This window comes from Labrus bergylta, chromosome 3 (genome assembly GCF_963930695.1).
Source record: "Labrus bergylta chromosome 3, fLabBer1.1, whole genome shotgun sequence".
NCBI classification, from domain to species: Eukaryota; Metazoa; Chordata; class Actinopteri; order Labriformes; family Labridae; genus Labrus; species Labrus bergylta.
Genome location: NC_089197.1, coordinates 17,864,504 through 17,886,418, shown reverse-complemented (window position 1 = coordinate 17,886,418; position 21,915 = coordinate 17,864,504). Strand labels below are relative to the sequence as shown.

Genomic DNA, 21,915 nt, shown 5'->3' with positions numbered 1-21,915 from the left:
CAAAACCGATGAATTAATCAGACTATTTTACATTTTAAAGTAGATAAGAAAATGGACACTGTGTGAAGTTGTTGATGTTAGTATTTATCATTATTATTATTATTTATTATTAACTTGACGCGGAACCTTTTTGCGCCAACATTATTTTCCCTACGGGCAAAAAAATAGTGTTGCGACAACACCTCATCTCCAGTTTCCAATCTGGAGGAAAGAAAAAATGTTCTCAATACTGAAGCACAGTTAACCTGTTTTGGGTTTTAAATTTCTGATATTCACGAAATCTCCGCTGGGAGTTTCTGAGTAGTGGTCATGGGGGTGCACGGACTCTGGAGGCTGCTTGAGAGCACCGGGAAACCCATCAACCCCGAGACCCTGGAAGGGAAGATCCTTGCTGTTGGTATCCTGACTCTGTGGTGATCAATGTTCTCAGCTTAATCTTTGTGTCTGACGAATTGATGCTACTGCCTGTGTTCTGTAAAGCCACAGCATTACCCTTAACCCGCCTCCTCCAGACATCAGTATATGGCTGAACCAGGCAGTGAAGGGAGTGAGAGACCGGGATGGAAACAGCGTGCAGAACGCCCACCTCCTCACTCTCTTCCACCGGGTCTGCAAGCTGCTGTTCTTCCGCATCAGGCCGGTGTTTGTGTTTGATGGGGACGCCCCGCTGCTGAAGAAGCAGACTCTTGTATGTCTTGTGCTTCAAAGAAGAAGAAAAAAAAAACCCACCTATCCCAAAACCACGTCAACTGAGTTCCTGTTGTGTCATTTAGCAAGTTTCTTTTATCTGTGGCTTTTCTGCAGGCTCTGAGGAGGCAGAGGAAAGAGGAGTTGAGTCGGGAGTCCAAACAGACCAATGAGAAACTCCTCAAGACATTCTTGAAGAGACAAGCTATTAAAGCTGCACTTGGAGACCACAGGTAGAGGAGACATGGAGGCATTGAGTAGAAAAACACATCACAAGACCTCAGAACAGTAGCTTTAGAAACATGTTCTGCGTCATCCTCCTCCCATCTCCTCTGCTCTTTTCACCTCCACAGTAAGGACCCTCTCCCCAGCCTCTCCAGTGTGAGGCGAGATGAGGTGGACGACATGTACATTCTGCCGGCGCTGCCAGAGGCAGATGAAAAGGACAAAAGCAGGTCTGAGTACAACCCCCACCTGAGTTTTCAATCCATTCCCTTTTAAAACTGTTATGTAGACTGGTACATGTCTCAACCTTAATAGTCAGGCCAAGATGACCAAACAGGTACATTTACATAATTGTCTTTTATTGCGCTGTAAATTTAACTTGAAACTGTATTTAAAAAAAAGGAAAAATTTTGCATTTACTGATTTTAATAGAAACCAGCTCCTTAATTTCTATTACAAGGGAGAAGTTTATATGAACCCTTTTTGTTTTTATATTTCACCAATGACACTTATAATCATTTTATTGTAAATTTATTCTTATAGTTCAGAAGAGGAGGAAGAAGAGGAGAAAGAGTCGGGGGAGCCAGAAGATAACTTTCAAATGTATCAGGTAAATATAAAGTTCCCAAGAGCATCAAATTATAATGTACCGTTATCATTTACCTTCAATAGTTAAAACACTGGTAACAAAGTAATAATTGTGTATTAATAATCTTTGGTGTCAATCACATTTTCTGCTAACCCTTTATACTGTCAAGTCTTCCTTTTGACCATCATTTCTTCTTGTTAAGTATTTTTTTTCCAAAAAGAAAATACCACTATCATCACATTATTACGTGGGTGTCTTATGTTATTTGTCCTTTTCACCTGGCCTTTTGTTTGTATGAATCCACTGTTGAATTATTGACATGTAAAGCCAGGCTGCTCACTGTGTCTCAGGGAGAATTGTATCAAGATCCCAACTCGGTGGATATCAACTCTGAGGAGTTTTCCTGCCTGCCTCCTGAAATGAAACACGAGATACTCAAAGAGATGAAAGAGTTTTCCAAGAGACGCCGGACCATGTACCACAAACCTCCTGAGGTACTGATCGCTCTCTCTCTCTCTCGCTCTCTCTCTCACAGTCATACACACACACACACACACACACACACACACACACACACACACACACACACACACACACAACAATCTACCAATCTTCTCCTCCTTAAATGGGTTCTACTTCACTCTTAGCGTTCTGGAGACTTCTCGCAGTACCAGCTTGCAGGCCTGCTGCAGAGGAATAAGCTAAACCAGCGTCTGGTTGGAGTGGAGAAAGAGATGAGACAGCAGAGTGCTGGCAGTGCTCCACAGCTCTACAATGAGGACGGGGACACACAAAGTCACAACGTAGAGTCTCAGAGACTGGTCTCTGAAGACCATTCCCATTACATCCTTATTAAAGGTGAGTGCAATTATTTTATGTTTTTTTTTTTTTTTTTACAGGTTTTGTACGTTACAGGATAATCGTCCGATATCAGTTGTTAGATTTCTTGAATGCATTAAAAATAAAGTACTTCCTTAATAGTCACTGCTGTGTCATAAGGAATTAGTCTCAAATGAAAACAAATGACATTTTTTCCCATAAAGGCTCTAAAAAGAATGAGACCGTCCCTGAGAGCCGACCTGCAGCTGACCCCTGGTCTGGGAGCTCTCTGTCAGGCTGGAAAAGACCAGTAGTGGGCAGACCAGAGCCTCTGTGGCGTCCTGCTGGTGAGGAAGAGGGGAAAGTCCAAGTTCCCTCCTCAACGGAGGTCAAACCCTCTGTCTCAAAACCTTCTGAGGAGGACACGTCACCACCCTCACCTCGCACGCTGGAGGCTATCCAGTCTGCGATCTACACTAGCTCAGATGAGGAGAAGACGGAGCGGGATAAAGGGGACGCAAATTTGTCTCCACGTACCCTGCTGGCCATCCAAGAAGCTCTATCTGAGGATGATGCTCCTACCAAACACAGGACTCTAATCAGCAGTGCGTCCACCAAGCGGCAGGTAGAGCTTAAAGTTCCTGTGGTCATCAGCAGCTCAGACGAAGAGATGGAACAAGACAAAGTGAAGTCTCCATCTCTAGAAACATCGGATTATGTAGGGAGCACAGCAGGCCAAAGTTCACATGTGCAGGATAGTTTGTTTGTGGGCAGTTATGAAGATGAGATTGAGGAAGTGATTGGTCAGAGAAATAAAGCACTCCGCGGTGCAGTGCTGCAACAACCAAAGGAGAAGGCAGGAGAGGATGCAAAGAAAGGAGAGTTGACAGAGGATACAAGGACAGGAAGTAGAGGAGAGACAGAGAAGAAAGAAGAAGAGCTGGAGAGAAGAGAATCAGAGCATGCATTGATCAGACAGAACAGAGATTTGCTTCGACCACAGGCTGCTGCTACATCAAATCAGAAAAAATTACCCATCAGTCCCTCTGCTCAGATAAGGGAAAAGCCTTGTGTTACAGAGACTATGATACCTCCTGATGATGTAAAACCAGAGGCCGGTGAGGAGAGTGAGTCAGAAGGTACACTAAGTCTATTAAATCACACTTTTTCATACTTTTTTTTTAAACCAGTAGATGATAAAAAAAACAAAACACTTTTTTTTTCCCCCAGAGAGCTTCATCGTGGTGTCAGAGGAAGAAGAGGATGAAGATGATTCCCCTGTGATGATTAGAGAAAAAGGATCTCCAGATAAAGCCAAGGCAGTTGTGACAAAGACAGAAGACAAACTGGTGGAATGTTTGACGGAGGCTCAAAGTGAACCGAACGCTGCTGTGACATCAGAAGAAGAAGAAGAAGAAGAAGAAGAGGAGGAGGAGGAGGAGGAGAGTCGGGCTGAAGAGGAAGAGCTGAAGGATGAAAAAGAGACAGAGTCGAACTCAACTCCAGCCGTCAATGAGTGGGAACATTTCGATGTGGTGAGTGATGTCAGAAAAAGTAAAAGCTTAGTTTTTAATGTTAACTAGGGCCCGACCGATATCAGATTTTCAGGGCCAGTACCGATATCGATATTAGGGAGAGAAAAAATCTGATACCGATATATTGGCCGATATCTTTCTTAGATCTATCTTTGATCTGTAGGTATAGATGGATATATACTGTATATAGATATACACATTTATTGTGTTGATCCCTAAAATGCAGTAATGAAACACTTCGAGAAGTAACTGCGCATGTACGTGCATCACCGCTTGACACACTGAGAGTGATTATGCTTGTTGTGATCCATAAAGAACACCCAGCTGGTGAAAGAGAACTTGTAGTTTAACACTAGATACTCAAATGAAACGCTATTTGACTGGTGACTAAATCCTGTAATATCGGCACATATCTGCATAAAGTTAGCCGATATACTGTAGATAGTCATTTGATATGCTAATATCGGTCTATATTATAGGCTGGCCGATGAATTGGTCAGCCTCAACTATTTTAAAGAGTCCATTGACCTAAATTCCATATCATTTACTTTAAAAATAAGTTTTAGTTTGTAGCTTGCTGCGCACAAGTCCTATATTATTTCAGGTATTTATTTATTCTTTGTTATTCTTGCAAAAATACGAATGTTACTTTGTTACTTTAGCCTGGGGGGGTTAGTCATTCGATTTCTGGGGCAGATACGGATACTTAAAGGTTAAAATATCTGACAACATATCATCTTGTTTCCCCCTGTGGTCAGCTTTTTAATATGTAATGTGTGTGTGCGTGCTGTAGGCTGAGCTGGAGGCAATGGAGAGCTCTCTGGAGGTGGAGCAGAACAACCTGAGGGAGCGGAAACAGCAGCAGGAGAGGATGGCTAACACTGTCACTGGACAGATGTACCTGGAGAGTCAGGTGACCTTCAAACATTAGAAGTCTTATAAACATTACAGACACATGTAAAACACGGAGGAATTCCACCCTCATATCTATCATGAAGAGCATTGTTGACCTTACAGACCTTAGTTACAGAATAATGATTGTTTTATAACAATCAAAATATGAGTACCTGTTTATACACCCAATATGACAATCCAGAGAGGGTGTTGGACAGACAGGAGGGATAATATGTATTTTTGATACTTCTGCCAAACTGTCCAAGAGCTCCTAGAAACTGTTTCTCCTTCATAAAATCACCACTTAGTAGAAACCTGTGAAGTCCCTCATCTTTTTGACTGTTTTAGATAAAAGTGATAAGTGCCAACCTATTCCTCAGTCTACGACAGAAACCTGCCCGCTCAGATAAAAGGGTGACAGTTTTAAAATCCCGGTCCTTAAATTCTTGTCAATGTCTTCAAGCCATCAGAAGAAACAACTGGACATACTGATGGTATTCTGCTGTGTGCAGATTAGCTTTGGTATGTAGGGTGGTGTTGTGAGAGTAATGGCCGCTCCTCCTGCTTGATCCCAGGAGCTGCTGCGGCTGTTCGGCATCCCGTTCCTGGTGGCTCCGATGGAGGCGGAGGCTCAGTGTGCCGCGCTCGACCGCGCCGACCACACAAACGGCACCATCACAGACGACTCTGATGTGTGGCTGTTTGGAGGACGACACGTCTACAAGAACTTCTTCAGCCAGAACAAATATGTCGAACACTTCCAATTCAGCGACATGCAGAACCAGCTGGGTCAGTGCCGGGTTCCTCCCTGTGTGTGTGTGTGTGTGTGTGTGTGTCTGTCTGTTTTTGTGTGTGCATATCTGTGTGTATTTATGTGTCAGCAGATCAAGAAAAGGTTTTGTGGCAGTTAATATTTGTTTGTGAAGTAGTATATATTCTGGTCCTGTTTATTAAGACTCTTACTTTTCTCTGATTTTTTTAAATTTGTCTTAAATTCAATTTAGATAGAAAAAATCAAGTAAAAGAAAATATGACATGATGAGTGTTTTGATCCTGAACTGACTGATGGGCAGTTAGTAGACTGACCACACACATGGCCACACAATCCTCTACATCTCTCCCTCTCTCTCTTTTTAATTTTTTTCCCATCTTTATTTCTTGCTCAGGTCTGGACAGAACTAAACTGATCAACTTGGCTTATCTGCTGGGGAGTGACTACACCGAGGGCATTCCTGGTGTGGGATATGTGACCGGCATGGAGATACTAAATGAGTTTCCTGGGCCCGGCCTTGAGCCGCTCATACAGTTCAGGTTTGTGTCGCTTGAACATTTACATTTTCTGAGTTTTTGTTCATCTTTTAGCTACTCACACATATATTCTACATTTTCATTTATGTTTTAGGCTTTAACATCTTTTACACTCACTTTCTACAATCTTGATGGCAGCACATTTATATTTATATTTATGTATTTTGGGATATCTGTAGTTTATTGTGTTATAACTTAGTTGATCAATATCAACTTCTATTTAATAGAATAGAATTACTTTATTGATCCCAAACTGGGAAATTGTGGTGTTACAGCAGCAGGTTATCCAAACACACAATATAAGTAAAAAACACAATGTTAGCAAATCTAAGCACAATATAATATTAAATACAAAGTAAATAAGTACTAAAAATATCAAAACTAAGAATGTGAATATATACAACTAGGATTTAACTAAGCACAGCTGAGTACAGCTGATGGCAGTATTAAATGTCCTAAAGTAACTAACATGACCAAATCCTGACCTCATACAGAATTGTATTTTCTATTTCCTTATTCTAAACAATAAACAGAACTTAAGTGATAGATGTTTACTAAAAAATGTGAACTAATGTGAGTACAGAGCACATTGATCATTGATTCTTTGTTTGATCCTATCTTAAGCTATGCCCACCTGAGGGTTGCTACACCATCTATACAATAGCCATTTTATTTCTACACCACACGAGTCACCTAACGAACAAACACCGAAAAGTAAAAAAGCATGAAATAAAAACTTGGCAAACATAGCCACGCATACAGCCAACCACACAAGTGATTACATGTACACACACATACATGGTAACTTTTCACAGTTAATCAGACCTGTTCACATTGCCATGGCTTGGACAGTTACAGGAGGCTTTGAGTGCCCTCATGTCCTGAAGTGTAGAGTTTAGATGTAGAGTTTAGGATGTTTAAACCTGCAATTTCCAAAATACATACACATTTAGTTTCATAACATATTGCACTTTTTAATGTCAGTGATTTTGTTTATTGGTGGTTGTTATTAGTAACTGGTGGTCCGAGGCTCAGGAGAAAAAGCGTCTGGTTTCTAATCCTCGGGACACGAAGGTTAAGAAGAAGTTGAGAGCTCTCAAACTGCAGACGGGGTTTCCCAGCCCTGCAGTGGCTCAGGCTTACCTTCAGCCTGCTGTGGACCAGTCAGACAGCTCCTTCAGCTGGGGACGCCCACAACTCGACATGATCAAAGAATATCCTTTCAAAGTTTTTCTCTGTGTGTGCGTGTGTGAACACATGTATTTTGTGTGTTAGTGTGTGCAGTTTCCTTAACCTCTCTTTTAAGTTCTGTCTGAGTCGTTTTGGTTGGAGCAGTCGAAAGACCGAGGAGACTCTTCAGCCTGTAATCAAGCAGCTCCAGAGCCAGCAGGTAACCGAGAGAATTCTCAACCAGAACTCCCAGCCAGGGCTTCATTTGGTCCTAAGGGATAGATGTGCACTTAATTGTTAATAATTAAAAAAGAGAAAATTCAATAAATAAATGTTAAATAAATAATAAAATAAATATTTTTGTGGAAAATTATAAATTGTTGTCTTGTAGATTTTCCTTTATATTTATAATGATAAAGCTGTGTTGCTTAAGTGTTGTGTATGACAAGACGTAAAATCTAGCTAAATGACAATATGAAATACCACAATATTTATTATTTTTCATTCATATTTAAGCGAACAGTTGATTAAAAGCATTTAAAATAACTACATTTTCTAAAACTCTAAACAGTCACAGTCCACGTCTGCAACACTTTAACATCATCCGTTCAGTAAACACACTATCAGGGATACCTGGAAACTCCCTTGATTTTTCCCTTTTGATAATATGAGTTTGAAAAAGTGAGCTGAATAAAACCAGATTAAAGTTTGACATTGTCTATTCCGTATCTCTCACTGTTTTGGATCAGACTCAGTTGCGGATCGACTCATTCTTCCGCATGGAGCAACAGGAGAAGCAGACGATCCGCAGTCAGCGTCTCCGTCGAGCCGTCACCTGCATGAAGAGGAAGAAGAAAGAAGGAGGGGAGGAGGACGAGGAGGACAGTGAGGAGGAAACGCTTTCACCATCCAAATCCAAGAAGGGAAGGACAGCAAGTGAGAGTCCGATGAAAGGAGCAGGAGTAGAGAGGGGTGAGGAGAAGAGGCCTGCAGCAGCAGCAGGAGGAGGATTTCTGGGGTCAGAAGTACGTGTTGAACCTTCTGTTACATCTCAGAAGGAAGTAAGCTGCAGCATCCAGGAGTCCCTCTCAGTCAAAGCCCCTCAGTCTAGTAAGACTCCAACACAGAGGGCCAGTAGGAGGAGCAGCAGCTCCAGCGAGGACAGCGATGATGGCGGTGATGAAGTTGCTATGGTTACAGCCCGGTCGGTGTTCGACGGCAGCAGACGAGGCCGAGGGGGAAAAAATACAAGGGGAAGGGGAAATATGAGAGGAAAAGGCAGGGGGAGGAAGACAAAAGAAAAAAACTGAACTTCACACTGTCATACAAAAAGTTCTTTGATATTTCATTTGATATGTAAATGTCAATATGTCAATGAATCATGAGGTCATTTGTACTGATGAATTGAGCTTTTCTATTAATGTGACTGATGATATTTGGACAAAGACTGAAGATATTTTGCATTAAATGTGTCCCGCTGTGACATTGAACTATGTCCTCAGTAGATCATTTATCACATCTCAAGGTTTGAACTCTGCATGACACATAAACAATCATAGAGGCTTTGGTATGTGAAAAAAACAATATCTCAGAATGAACAGCTGAGGTTTCTATCACTCTATAACACCTACATAGGTCTATTTTAAGTTGTTGGTTAAATTCAGGAAATGCATCTCCTCAGCTTCACTCCCCAGCTCCAGTTCAGCAGAGAGACGGAGCACCTGTTGCTGTTTGTCACTTTGTAACTGCATGGGAGAGAGGAGTCCAAGCATGCCCAGCGAGAGTAAGACGTGCAGGGTGGAGTTGAGGTTCGTGGAGTTGGAGGGGTGTTGGGACAAGAAGTTTGGAAACATTGTATTTGTGTGTAATTTAAGAGCAGAGAAGGTGACCACTAGAGTCCTGCAGGAGATCCTGACCTAAATCCAAGAAAGCAGGAACAGCATTAGACTGCTTAAGATTGGTTTCCTTGTTGGGCGTTTTTGCCCTCCTACTTGGACTCCTTCAGACATGGAGTCTTCACAGGCCAAGGCAACTAAGGACACCAAAGAGGAAGGTGAGAATTTAGAGTGAAGCTTTTTTTATTTCTGCTGCAATAATTATTCATTGCCTTCACGCAAAAAAAAATCCCAACAGGCTTAAGTTTTTGGCAAATATTTGTGGGAAGGTATGCAGATGTAAAACCCTGCAGACCATTTAGTGTGACACTGAAGTCACCGCTTGCATAAAATTATTCTCAACAAACATTTGTATCTCTGCCTGTTAACGTTACAAAGATATTTATACACACAAAAGCAATAAATCAAGCTCTCCTTGGCCTGCCTCAAACTTTGGCATTATGGCTCTGTGGGCTCCCCTGACCTCGCTTCTAAAGCAGCCTTACATAACTGAAGTTATGTGTCGACCCTGATGCATAGCTGGGGACAGAAAACACTCTGGCACAGTGTAACAAACAGATTAGATGTGCTTTATGAGCCTTAATATGTTTCATTTATAGAGCGGAGAATCCAAAGCTGCCTGTCATGTCAGATTGAGGGAAACACAGCATGAATACTCATCAATTTGATTGAATTCTTTTTTTTCAATGATGAGGTTTAGGTGTTCTGCAGAGGCGACCAAAATGAATACAAAACAACAATTGCTATGGCACTGGAGCCCTGCGGTCTTATTATGCTGTTGTTTACAGACTTTCTTTCATTTTTTTTTGAGACTGCAGCTCCTAGGGTTAGTAGATAATCAAACTACTTTTAGAGCATTTAGACAAACACATTTTCTTGTATTCATAATTCATTCATAATTCATAAGATTGCTTCAATGATCTTAATGCTTTCACTCCTCTGCAATCAACCATTTCAGTTGGTTCCAATGTCCCTGTTATTTAAGTCCACCTAAAGTCTTCGATGTGAACTATTTCCTATGCATTTTTGCTTTAACTAATTAAACTAATAAGAAATGAAGTGTGTTTCAGTCAACTCTTTTGTGTTTGGACTGGTTCTATTTGGGACCACTGTTTCCCCTTGCGGGAGAATGGTGCATGATCCACTTGTATAGTCCGGTCACTAAATCAAATAATTTGTATTGTCAGTGTCAGGCAAAATAGCAACTTCTGAGCGTGATTTGTGTTGTATATGATAGCAAATCTATGATGAGAGCGTTTCAGTTTGAATGGATGTAATTGTTAGTTGCATACTCTGTCATGTAACACAAGTGGAGGTAAAACAAATATTTAAGGTTGGATGTGCATTTTTTGTTGAAGTTACACTACCAAAGAATCTGTACCATACGGTTCAATACGATAAGGTACGATACGGTAAGATTCAGTACGATACGATACGGTACAGTACGGCACTTTATGGTACGATACCGTACGTGTAGTAAGATGAGATGTCTCGGCAGTAGTACAAAATAAATAAAAATAATTATAACAAATATATCATATGTAAACAGCAAATCACATACCAATGAAAACCACAAATGAAAGAGATTAAACATTACCCGTATTGCAAAGGACTGACATAAAAAAACACAACAAAAAAAGAGAAAGACATCGAGATCAATGACCCTAATGGACAACCAATCGAGGTGGACACGGAAGAGATTTTAAAACAGTTCATTTAGCTTTTCAATCTGAAGCTGTTTGAGAATTTTTAGGATTAGAAAAGTTGCAATTTATTACATTAATTAAAGATACATGTCATCTAATTACGCAATATCAACCTTTTAAGCTCTGTATTAATATGTTGTTTTTTTTACAATAACCATATCTCCAGTGGTTGTCATTGCAGGTGCTGCTGTAGATGCAGAACTATCCAAAGCCATAATGGCTCGATGTTTCCACCCCTCTCTGATCGCCGCGGAGGCCTGGGAGGGATACATGTTTAATGATCAGCAGATCAGGATCAAAGAGTCCACAGACCTTTACGGTGCTGTGCTCTGGCCCTCGGTACACCCAACAGTTGTGCATTATCACAACATTTTTATGTTTTCATTCCCAGTCCTTGTTTTCAGCGCTGCCAGTGAACTAAAATCTAAAGTCTTCTCTTCTAACAGGCGATGGTGCTGTGTCATTTCTTAGAGACCAACCGAGACAATTACAACCTAACAGACAAGAACGTGATTGAACTGGGAGCTGGAACTGGGCTGGTCACCATCGTAGCCAGCCTGTTAGGTATGGAAATGCGACAATCATGAATTGTTTTTTATATTTTGGACCTATTTTCTGTTATTTTGAATCCCTTTTTGTTTCTGTTGCTGTTTGTATGTCATACCTTCCAATACTTTCCTGCACTGTCTCTCTGCAGGTGCTAAGGTTACCTCCACTGACCTTCCTGATGTGTTGGGGAACCTCCAGTACAATGTCTTGCGCAACACCAAGGGTAGATGCAAATACATCCCACTGGTAAGTTTGTTCAGATATAAACAACTGAAGTATTTACCCAGCGAGAGTGTGCATAAGTGGACTTTTCCTTTACTAAAAAAACTTAGAAATAATTTATGAAAATGATTGGTTTGATACTGTGTGAATTAATCCTAAATCATCTGTTTCCAGGTCACTGAGCTGATCTGGGGTCAGGAGGTGGAGCAGCGTTTACCTCATGCCACACACTCTTTCGACTACATCCTGGCAGCTGACGTGGTGTATGCTCATCCGTTCCTGGATGAGCTGATGGACACCTTTGACCACCTGTGTCAGGATAACACACAGATCCTGTGGGCCATGCGCTTTCGCCTGGACCCAGAGAACAGTTTTGTGGATCGCTTTCAGCAACGCTTCCACCTGGAGATGCTGTACGACCTTCCGAGTCTGAGTATCAAACTGTACCGAGCCTGGAGGAAGGGCTGAGGACAAAGGACCAAAGAGAGGCTGCAGGCTGAACTGTTTCACTTGCTTGTGTGTGTGTGTGTGTGTGTGTGTGTGTGTATGTGTGTTTGTTTGTTTGTTTGTTTGTTTGTTTGTCATGTCTGATACCTGATGGAGTTTATTTATTTATTCTGAAATATGTTTTCATGGACCTCATGTACAAATTCTACCTTGAAGCTTTATGAAAGACATTAAAATATGAGTGTGTTTTGACTTTGAAATGTTTTACATGTTTTTTTTATACCAGTAATTATTCAGTGTCAAAACAATTCATTCATTCAAAATCTTTTCACAGCACACATAACTTCCTAAATTAAAATGGAATTTAACCTTTCAAATGTTAGCAAAAGCTGTGAAGCCAGATTGAAGTCAGAACTTTTGCTTTTGATGCCGTTTAATACTTCAATAAAGTGCAACAGTGGAATATATGGAAACACTGCGTGTGTTTAGTAAGTGAGAATTATGTATTTATGGAAAGGTTTTTGCCGATTTGGGTCACATAGGTAAAGAATATCTTGAGATGATCACTTTCAGTCCCTTAAGTTACTCAAGTTTTTGTGACTGTGTTTTTTGGGTCCAGCTCAAAGCAATGATGATACTGGCAAACATATCTCTGCATTTTTCCAGATGACATCTGAGATGTTTTGGTTTTACATCAGGAGGTGTACTGCTGTGTGACCCAACATGGATGGACAATATGACCTGTTTTTTAACTGCTAAGTGCCTCTTTCCACAACGACAGGAGAAGCAAATTCTATATTTGTTTTAGTATCTCAAACATTATTGAAAGGATGCCTCAAATGTAGGCAGCATCGCTAAGTGTTATTTTTAGAGCTACGCCTGGCAGCAAGGGTTGAAATGTCCTTAAAGAGTTCATGCCTGACACTTGAAAATAGTGAAACGTGAAAGATGTAGAGATGAACCTGGAGTGAGGACCACTCAGAGAGTCAAGCTGCCATGAAAGCTCCATAGCCCAGTCTTCCACTTCATGTAGATATGATGGAACCACTTTCATTTGTTACACGCTATATTCAAGTTCCAGGAAAAGCTGGCCAGTGGTCTTTTCTAGCTGACAAACAAACAGCTCAATAAGCATGACCTTCTTCGTAGGCTATCACTCAAACTTTGTGTTACATTCAATCAGCTCATCACCTACAGCTTTACGGTTGCAAGTTTGTTATTAAGATTAAGATTAAGATTTACTTTTATTGATCCCGCGAGGGGAAATTCTGTTTTTACACTCTGTAGTCATGCAACACATAAATAGGCTGAAATACACACACATGCACAAACAGGATGTTGCACTAATGGAGGGATGTCAGGGTGACGGAGCCACCCCTAGTAGGTGCTGCTGAGCTGGTGGTGGCCCTCGCTCAAGGGCACCTCGGCAGTGCTCAGGAGGCGATCTGGCACCTCTCCAGCTACCAGACCAACTTCTACTACTAGAACCATGTACTATTATTAAGGAGTGAAAAGAGAGTGAACAATGGACCCAAATTAAGGAGGAGGATTAAACATATCTCAAAATATGATTATAAGGGCACTGGATAATGTTTAAACTGTCCCTGTGTGGACACAGAAAAACATTTGAACAACTTGTACATTACATCCTTTGCATCGCCAGGATAAACTTCTATTATTGTTTTCAGTGACATTTGTTTTAAGAAGCCTAAAAATGAAAAGTCTCATCTTTATTACTGGTAATTACATTTACTTGTGAACATAATAAAAGCACAACATTGTTAATTTGTAATTTTATAAGAATATTTAATTACTTTTTAATATTATGACTTTTTTAATCACCCTTGCATGATGGGACAAACAGATGACGCTGAATAACACAAATATAATGGAACATCCGTTTTGATCATATCATATAAACCAATAGTACAGCAGAAAATGATTGGTCTCAATCAAGTCCATCCCCATCCCATCTGCTATGAACAAAGCATTTTGACTTTACATTTAAAAATTGTCATAAAGATCAGCACTACAAAATACAACAAATTAATTAGTTTTTGCAGCAAACATTTTTTATTTTAATAGAAATCCCTAGGACATGTTCAGCCTTTGAAACCCCTTAAGATGGTCAAATTAATGACAACATTTATATTGGGCTGTTTTTACTGATTGAGTGACATGAACACCAATGTGTCAAACAAATTTAGAATGTTTTGGAAACCCACCAGTTAACTTTAATATGTTGGAAAGCCTGATTGAGAGAGGCCATCTATCACTAAGACCTATTCAATCTGATATCTAAGATATGATTCCAGATTTCTGTCCTTATTTTATAAAGGTCATGTGCCGCTTGGCTTCGTCAAGATAAACACATGCTCAACAACTGTGTGGCCTTAGATAAATAAATGGTTTATCTTTCAACAGTATCTTATAACAAACTTACTGACTGACAGGAACTGCTTGTCATCAAGCTTTTAAACTCTCTCCAAACAGAGCTCCACATCAACACAGTAGGACGATGACCTCATGCTAGAATATAATAGAATAGATGTTTATTGCCATTTGCACAGGTACAGGACAGTACAGGTACATTGGAATTCTTGTGCGTTTCTCCCTGAGTCAGCTTCTACAAAAAAAGTTAAAATTATATATAAAATAGAACAGCATTATAAGAAAAAAAAAGAGTCGAAAAGTACAAAAAAGTAAAAGTAAAAATAAATAAGTTGTAGATTTACACTACACTCTCCCTGTGAACTCTTGAAACCGTGCCAAGGTGTTGGATGGATTTCAACTGTTGGGATGTTAAGTGGATTTAAATTGACGCCACTGAAAACTTGATGGTGATACTGCATGGTCTTAGGTTGTAAAAGGTAACCAAGGGAGGTCTTATTGAGGTTAATGCGACGGACACCCAGTTCTCCTCTCATGGCGATGATGCATTTGGATTGCAATCCAGCCTGATCCTGTAACGTCTCTGCTGAAGCAATTGAGGCCACTGCAGGAAATGCAAGCAAGCAAGCAAGACATGGACACATTCCAGACTATGTGTGTGAGAAATAAACATAGACCTTTGCATGATAAACAAAATCCTTGGTTATCGATATTGTCTGACAAATATTGCAGCAGAAGTGACAGCAAAAGTTATTCTCATTTATTCAACATCATTAAATAAATGAGAATAACTTTTGCAGGATTTGAAATTTTAAACTCAGATGCTTCAGAGACAAACACAAACATGTATTGGTCTGGTTTTCATCAGAGTTTGCGTCCCTTCTGTGTGTGTCTCTGTTGCTATTTGTAGACTGAGTGAAGCCAATGCATTGCCAGCCTGGTGTGCAATCTCTGGGCTGATTTGAACCAAAAATCCCAAAAATAAAAACAACTATTTCATCACAGAAGAACGAATAACTCAGTGGAGTTATTGCACAAATGATTGAGTATTGACATACAATTATACTAAATAAATTATGAGGATACAGACCGTGGAAGCTTTGGGAAAGTCTTTTCAGGACATTGGAGGCAAGGATATGTTTGTATCAATACATTCCCGTCATTCTCCTTTTCCTTTTGGCTCACCCACTGAGTCATCTTCGTCAGTGTCGGGTTGCGTCCATACATGCGTGCACCCCTGCTCTCGTATCTTACTTGTGTTTATTTCTCCTGGGCATGGCTCTAAAAATACCCTCATGACCTTGTGATGGTGATGGGTGTGTCCTGCAGGATGCTGTGTCTCTATAACCTAGCTCTCAGGTCTCCAGATGCATGTGCAATCGCCTCTCAGGTCTTTTACTGCAGATCAACGCAGCAGCAGGTAGGTCAATAGTTACATTTAAGTTATTTAGATGTGTGGTTTCCATTGGTTCTGAAAAACGTGTGGTATAACTACATTTTGATAGAAGTCTTTAAACAAAAATAAGATTACTTTACATGTCTTCCATGTTAGATACTCTTTTTAAAATAAGAAAACTGTTAATTAAGTCTGTTTGTAAAGATCATACTGGAGGGGTTTGTTTCCCCTAGTTTTGTTTTGACTTGACAGCTGTGAGAATTACAAGAAATTGAATATTATGATTAAGATTCTGATATAAACATGGCAAAATTAGACTAAAAAAGACAAAAAACAGATAATTTGATAATCTTGCCAATACGGTTGTATACCCTCTCATCTATTTCAAATGAACTTTTTTTCAATATTGTTCTATGTATTATATCAAAAACATGAAAAACATATATATAATTACATTAAAAAAAAGTTTAATTTAAGCTCTGTACAAATAAATATCTATCTCTTCCCAGAACAAAGGGATTTATATGGCTACTTTGTCCTCATACAATGTGGAGGAAATCAGTTCTGTTAGAATCAAAGAGGAATGTGAGGAGGAGGAGGAGGAGGAGGAGGAGGAATGTGAAGAGGTAGAAGAGGACATAGAAGACAAGGATGAAGAAGATAAAGAAGAGGAAAAGGGTAAGATGCCATTAAAAACAAAAGGTGAGGGACCTAATGTTAATTCAGACCACAGTGATCTAGATGAATCAGCCATCCAGAAGCATCAGAAACCCGCCTGGGCTCCGTGTTTCTACTGCAAAGTGGGTAGAGAGGTGTACTCTTATGTCGGGCAGAAGATCGTCATTGAAGAGGGTCTTGACTCCTTCGCAGGCATGATATGGCCAGCTGTAAGTAATGGCTTTTATTGAGTTTTCTAATATGATATGCAGTACCTTTGTGCAGCATCAAACAAGTCATACTTATTCTATATGATTAATGATGCAATCACAAGTCACAGTGTGGTTCTGAGCCAAGAAGCCTGATTATTAATTTGCAATCTTACTTATATTTCTGTGTTATTTATTCCCCTCAGGCTCTGACTCTCTGTCACTACTTGGACACTAATCGTGAACAGATCAGCCTCACTGACAAGGCAGTCCTGGAAATTGGGGCGGGAACCGGCCTTGTGTCAATTGTAGCAACACTTCTAGGTAAGAGGTGAAAATACAACTTCATTTCCCTCTTAGGACGTTACAGGGGATGAGTCAAACAAGAGACGAAGCAGCACCTACCTCAAGAGTACACATCTATTTTAAGAGGACCGAAAATAAATGGAGAGAAATATAACTTAGACAACATGGGACAGTTTGTGCAGGTTTCATAAGCTTGCTACAGGGTCAGCATTATCTGGTGGCATGGTTTAAATGTATTGACTGTTTGCTTTTCGGTAGCTTTTGGATAGGCTGTTGATGTAGAAAATCTTTCTGTAGCCTGAAAGAGGGGGGGGGGGACTCTTAAAAAGACTTGAAAGGTTTAGTGATTTCTTTTGTTGTCAAGGTGCCTGGGTGACAGCCACAGACCTTCCAGAGGTCCTGAACAATTTGAGAGTGAACCTGAACAGGAACACCAGGGGCTACTGCAGACACACTCCCCAGGTGGCAGCTCTTTCCTGGGGCTACGACCTGATGCACACCTACCCTTCATCTGTGTATCACTATGACTACGTGCTGGCAGCTGACGTGGTTTACCACCACGACTTCCTGGACGAGCTCCTGGTCACCATGAAGCATTTCTGCAGACCAGGAACAACTTTGATCTGGTCCAACAAGGTCAGGTTTGAGACTGATCTGACCTTCACTGAGAACTTTAAAAAGGCCTTTAACACAACACTGCTGGCCGAGGACGGAGAGATGAAGATATTCATGGCAACATGTAGAGGAGAAGGCGGTGTTGGGATAGAAACCCAAGATCTGCTTAGTGAGACAGAGGAAGTAAAGAGAGGGGAGGCTGAGGATGATGCAGAGCCACGCAATGGAAATACAGAGAAATGTAAAGGACAAGAACTTCATTTTTCACGGCCTAAAGGAGGGGACAATAATGAGGAAAACAAGCATGAGTCTGGTGAAAAAGAAGAAGAAAAAGAAGAAGAAAAAGAAGAGGAAGAAGAAGATGATGAAGGGATAAAGGAGATAACGGTCCTCAAAGATGACAGCTTTATAGAGCATGACAAGGATCAACCAGAAATCAATGGTACAAGTTCTTACTCAGCCAGAGATGAAGACGGACCTGGTGAGTCATCTCTACAACCTTTGAAAAATACACACATGTGAAAGTATTTACTCATCACAGGAGTGAGACATCACTATCATTTCATTTCCTTCTGTTTAATTGATACAACTGCAGATAAATTACATTTATGCAACTTTTGTCACCTCAATATCAGTATCAAAAAGTTTTAATGCTGAAATATGTTTTGATGGCAGCATCACAAAGCGGTTCAAATTTGTTGCTCTGTCTCAACTAAAATTGTCATAAAAGGATGTAAAGACATTCATATCCCCCTGAAAGAACTGCAATCACTTGGTTTATTCTGTTAGCATGATCACTGTGACGAACGTTAGCATCCTGGTGTTAGCTTGTAGGCCTAGGTGAAAGCGCAACTGCTATGTAGCTTCATTTAGTCTATAGCATTTCTGTCAACCAGTGACATGTAACATGTAATCACTGTTACCGCCACTAAAATCCACGCATCCAGATTCACATAAAAAGATGACAGGTATCTCAACCGGCCCAGATTAAACAAAAACTAACTGGATTGTCTGGCACCACTATAGTTGCATTTCCATTAAAAGTATCAGAAACTTTTAGTCCCAGGAACTTCTTTTAAAAGGAGCTTTAACATCTACTTTCCAATCAAGACCAGCAAAGATTAGGGAAAGCTGTTTGCTGATTTATAGAAAAGGGATGAAAGTTTTTCCTGGTCATTTTTGGTGCAACCTGAAGACATATTAAAATGAAATGCAATGAACAATGAGAACCCCAAATCAGCAACTTACTATTATGTCCCCAGAACTGAATCAGTACCCTGATCCCTGCAGTGGAAATTCACACAAGTACTCCAAATGCTCCTAGTCTGAGGGGGAAAGTTCCTGGGGTAGAAAGGCTGAAAGTTACCTGCTGAAGAAGTATATTTGGGGAATTCAAAACTTTAATATGCAACATGTTTTCATGCCTTATGTGTTAAAGAAACCATACATAAACATGCAAATGGTAAGAGCTCATGTTTTTTTTACGTCTTTTTTTTTTTTTTATGCCATTAGTCTCACATCTAGAGTACACGTGTTTTAGCAGCTCACTCTAAAATGGAAAAGCATCTTTGGGTCTTTCATGTCTGGCAAGCCGAGAGGCAAGAATTACTTTTGTTATGTGACCCACATGCGATGAAGCCAAATGTGGAGAGGCCAAAAATTATGAGCTGCTCTCAGTGAAACCAGGTGGCTAATTTAATCATCTTCTGGTGTAGAGTGTCTGAACTTATTAGGATGCAGTGCAGCTACTCATTCTCTTCCCCCATCAGAGTAGGATAAGCTGGTTGACATACACAATGATGTTACATCCTGTGCTTGTCAGATTGCTTTTGAACTCATGTTTAATGTCTATGTTGTGGCTTTAAGTGTGCAGTGTATATGTCTGTCTTTGATGCTCCCCTGTTAAAGGTTTGATCCATGCTCTCTCTACAGGACATGCAAACATAAAAACAACAGCTCTGCAGCAGGCAACACCACTATCCTGGATCCCCAGCATAAACTACAGACTTAATAAAGATATCTACCATTATGTCGGGCAGGACATTTTCATTCAGGAGTCCATCGACTCTTATGGAGCAGTGATGTGGCCAGCAGTGAGTACCTCTGAAGATTTTCAATGAAACAAATCAGCTGGTTACAAACACTTCACTTGGTTCAAACTTTGACAGAGAAAAAAGACACAGGAAGAGGTCATTATGACATCTTTGTCCATAGGCGTTGGCTCTGTGCTCCTTCCTGGACAACCAGAGAGAGCTGGTGAACCTGAAGGGAAAGGAAGTGCTAGAGCTGGGAGCAGGAACAGGACTGGTAACCATTGTGGCCAGTCTGCTGGGTGAGCAGTTTCCACTTCAATTTAGTCAACATATTAACATGAATACAATACTTTGATACACACACGGTGACACAGAGAACAAAGTACATAATGGTAACTCTTTATAGAGTGTAGAGAAGCTGAGATGATCTGGTAATGTTACACAGTGTATAAATTCAGGAAACTGTCTTTGAATTTTTCACTTGCTTTTGGTTCATAACAACAAAGGAATTTGTCTCAGAAAAGAAATCTTCAAATTCAATAGTATTTCATGGTATACCTTATAAGTATTTTAGCTATTGTTATAGTTACATCATACTTTTATTGTATTCAATTAAATTCAAAAAACTTCATTTGTCCCCAGGGGCAATTCAAATTGTATGCTGTAGATGACTTTTAACATTTATTTATGCAATTATTTAAATCTTGTGATCCATTCTTAACTTTTTAATAACTTTTGTTTTTAGCTTGAGACAAAACACATTTAAATGAATTATGTACACATTTTTTCAACCCTTTACACTTTAGCATAGCAAATTTGTCTTAGATTCAGTAACAAGTACTCCAGCATGTGAAAGGGGTAAGAAAGAGCTGACTGGGGGTTTAGGGACAGGGCGTAACAAAGGAGATGGATCAGGAGACTGGAGGAGGAACCAGAGGAGAGGCCTGAAGGTACAGGCCACATGTCAATGAGCTTCAACATCAACATCCTCCTGTAGTTCTGTATAGAGAAGAGAGGTGTTACAGACAGTGTGATGGTTTGGTAGTAGTGTAGGAGTTGGTCAGAACTGTGGCTATGGCGACGACATAAATCATTTTTCTGCACCCTTAGGAGCTTCAGTCACAGCTTCAGACTTACCTGATGTGTTGGGCAACCTCCAGGCTAATGTGATAAGGAACACCAGGGGGCGCTGCAGACATATGCCCCAGGTTGATGTTCTGTCCTGGGGCTACGACCTGGACCGTACCCACCCTTCATCTGTGTATCACTATGACTACGTGCTGGCGGCTGACGTGGTCTACCATCACGACTTCCTGGACGAGCTCCTGGTCACCATGAAGCATTTCTGCAGACCAGGAACGACTTTGATCTGGGCCAACAAGGTCAGGTTTGAGACTGATCTGACCTTCACTGAGAACTTTAAAAAGGCTTTTTACACAACACTGCTGGCCGAGGACGGAGAGATGAAAATATTCATGGCAACATGTAGAGCGTGAGAGACAGGTAAAGGTGAGTAGACTGAAAGGCCCTGCTTAGTTTAGAAGACTGGTTTAGTTATCCTTTTATTAACACTGATCATCTCATTGTTTTATGAAGTTGTCTTTATGTCTCTTTATATATTAGTATTCTCTTTAGGTCTTGCCATTTGGACACTGATTCTATGTTTTCCAGAAACTTGCTGTTTGGTAAAAGTGCTGTTAATTGTTCTGCTCCCTTATCCTCTTATTTCATGAGCACGGGGAATAATAAAAACAGGATTAAGTTACGATTGACCAGTGAATGCATGTCCTCTGTATAATAATGTGAAACCTTTTTAAGTTGTTGTCTTTTTAGATATGTTGTATGTCAATGGGAATTCTCTGGGTTGTATTTGAAGAAAAAAAAAACAATCCCTCTTATTTTAATCTTGAATAAAATGACACCACTTGTTAAAATGTAACAGAAGATTTTGTGGTAAAACAATTGTCATGTCAAAGCACACTTGTGAATTAGTTTCAGGTGTGAATGTGAAACCGAGACTGAATTAAATTACAGTTTTATGTTTATTAAAATGGGACGGATTCACAGTTTGTACACCCCATCCACATCGCATTGATTTAGAAAGCCACAAACAAGTACAAATGCAGTATATACATTTAAGTGTACATCTCCTTTTTATCAAATACAATAGCAAGTTTTCACACAACAGTAGTGTATTTTTGAAATAATATAAGTCATGTTTAGGAGGCCTTTTTTTCAGCAAGCAACACTTCAAACAGTTCA

At 40.2% G+C, this 21,915-nt stretch overlaps 3 protein-coding genes across 3 annotated transcripts; all 3 read left to right on the top strand.

The window, feature by feature from the left end:
• The first annotated feature begins 149 nt into the window (after positions 1-149).
• ercc5 (excision repair cross-complementation group 5) lies at positions 150-8,717 on the top strand. The gene is made up of 15 exons (XM_065952855.1): positions 150-397; positions 513-688; positions 805-920; positions 1,041-1,142; positions 1,456-1,522; positions 1,852-1,995; positions 2,149-2,359; positions 2,545-3,459; positions 3,551-3,855; positions 4,649-4,768; positions 5,325-5,538; positions 5,916-6,060; positions 7,071-7,271; positions 7,363-7,447; positions 7,977-8,717. Exons 1-15 carry the CDS (start codon positions 310-312, stop codon positions 8,535-8,537), a joined length of 3,450 nt encoding a protein of 1,149 aa, XP_065808927.1. The 5' UTR covers positions 150-309; the 3' UTR covers positions 8,538-8,717.
• A 135-nt stretch (positions 8,718-8,852) lies between these two features.
• mettl21e (methyltransferase like 21e) lies at positions 8,853-12,306 on the top strand. Its single transcript, XM_029277750.2, has 5 exons — positions 8,853-9,280; positions 11,010-11,167; positions 11,275-11,392; positions 11,526-11,623; positions 11,774-12,306. The coding sequence occupies exons 1-5, from the start codon at positions 9,235-9,237 to the stop codon at positions 12,065-12,067; spliced, it is 714 nt and encodes a 237-aa protein (XP_029133583.2). The 5' UTR covers positions 8,853-9,234; the 3' UTR covers positions 12,068-12,306.
• Positions 12,307-15,728: 3,422 nt separating this feature from the next.
• LOC109985532 (uncharacterized) lies at positions 15,729-21,425 on the top strand. Its single transcript, XM_065952853.1, has 7 exons — positions 15,729-15,857; positions 16,343-16,720; positions 16,906-17,023; positions 17,370-18,101; positions 19,553-19,713; positions 19,835-19,952; positions 20,764-21,425. Exons 1-7 carry the CDS (start codon positions 15,744-15,746, stop codon positions 21,147-21,149), a joined length of 2,007 nt encoding a protein of 668 aa, XP_065808925.1. The 5' UTR covers positions 15,729-15,743; the 3' UTR covers positions 21,150-21,425.
• The last annotated feature ends 490 nt before the right edge of the window (positions 21,426-21,915 follow it).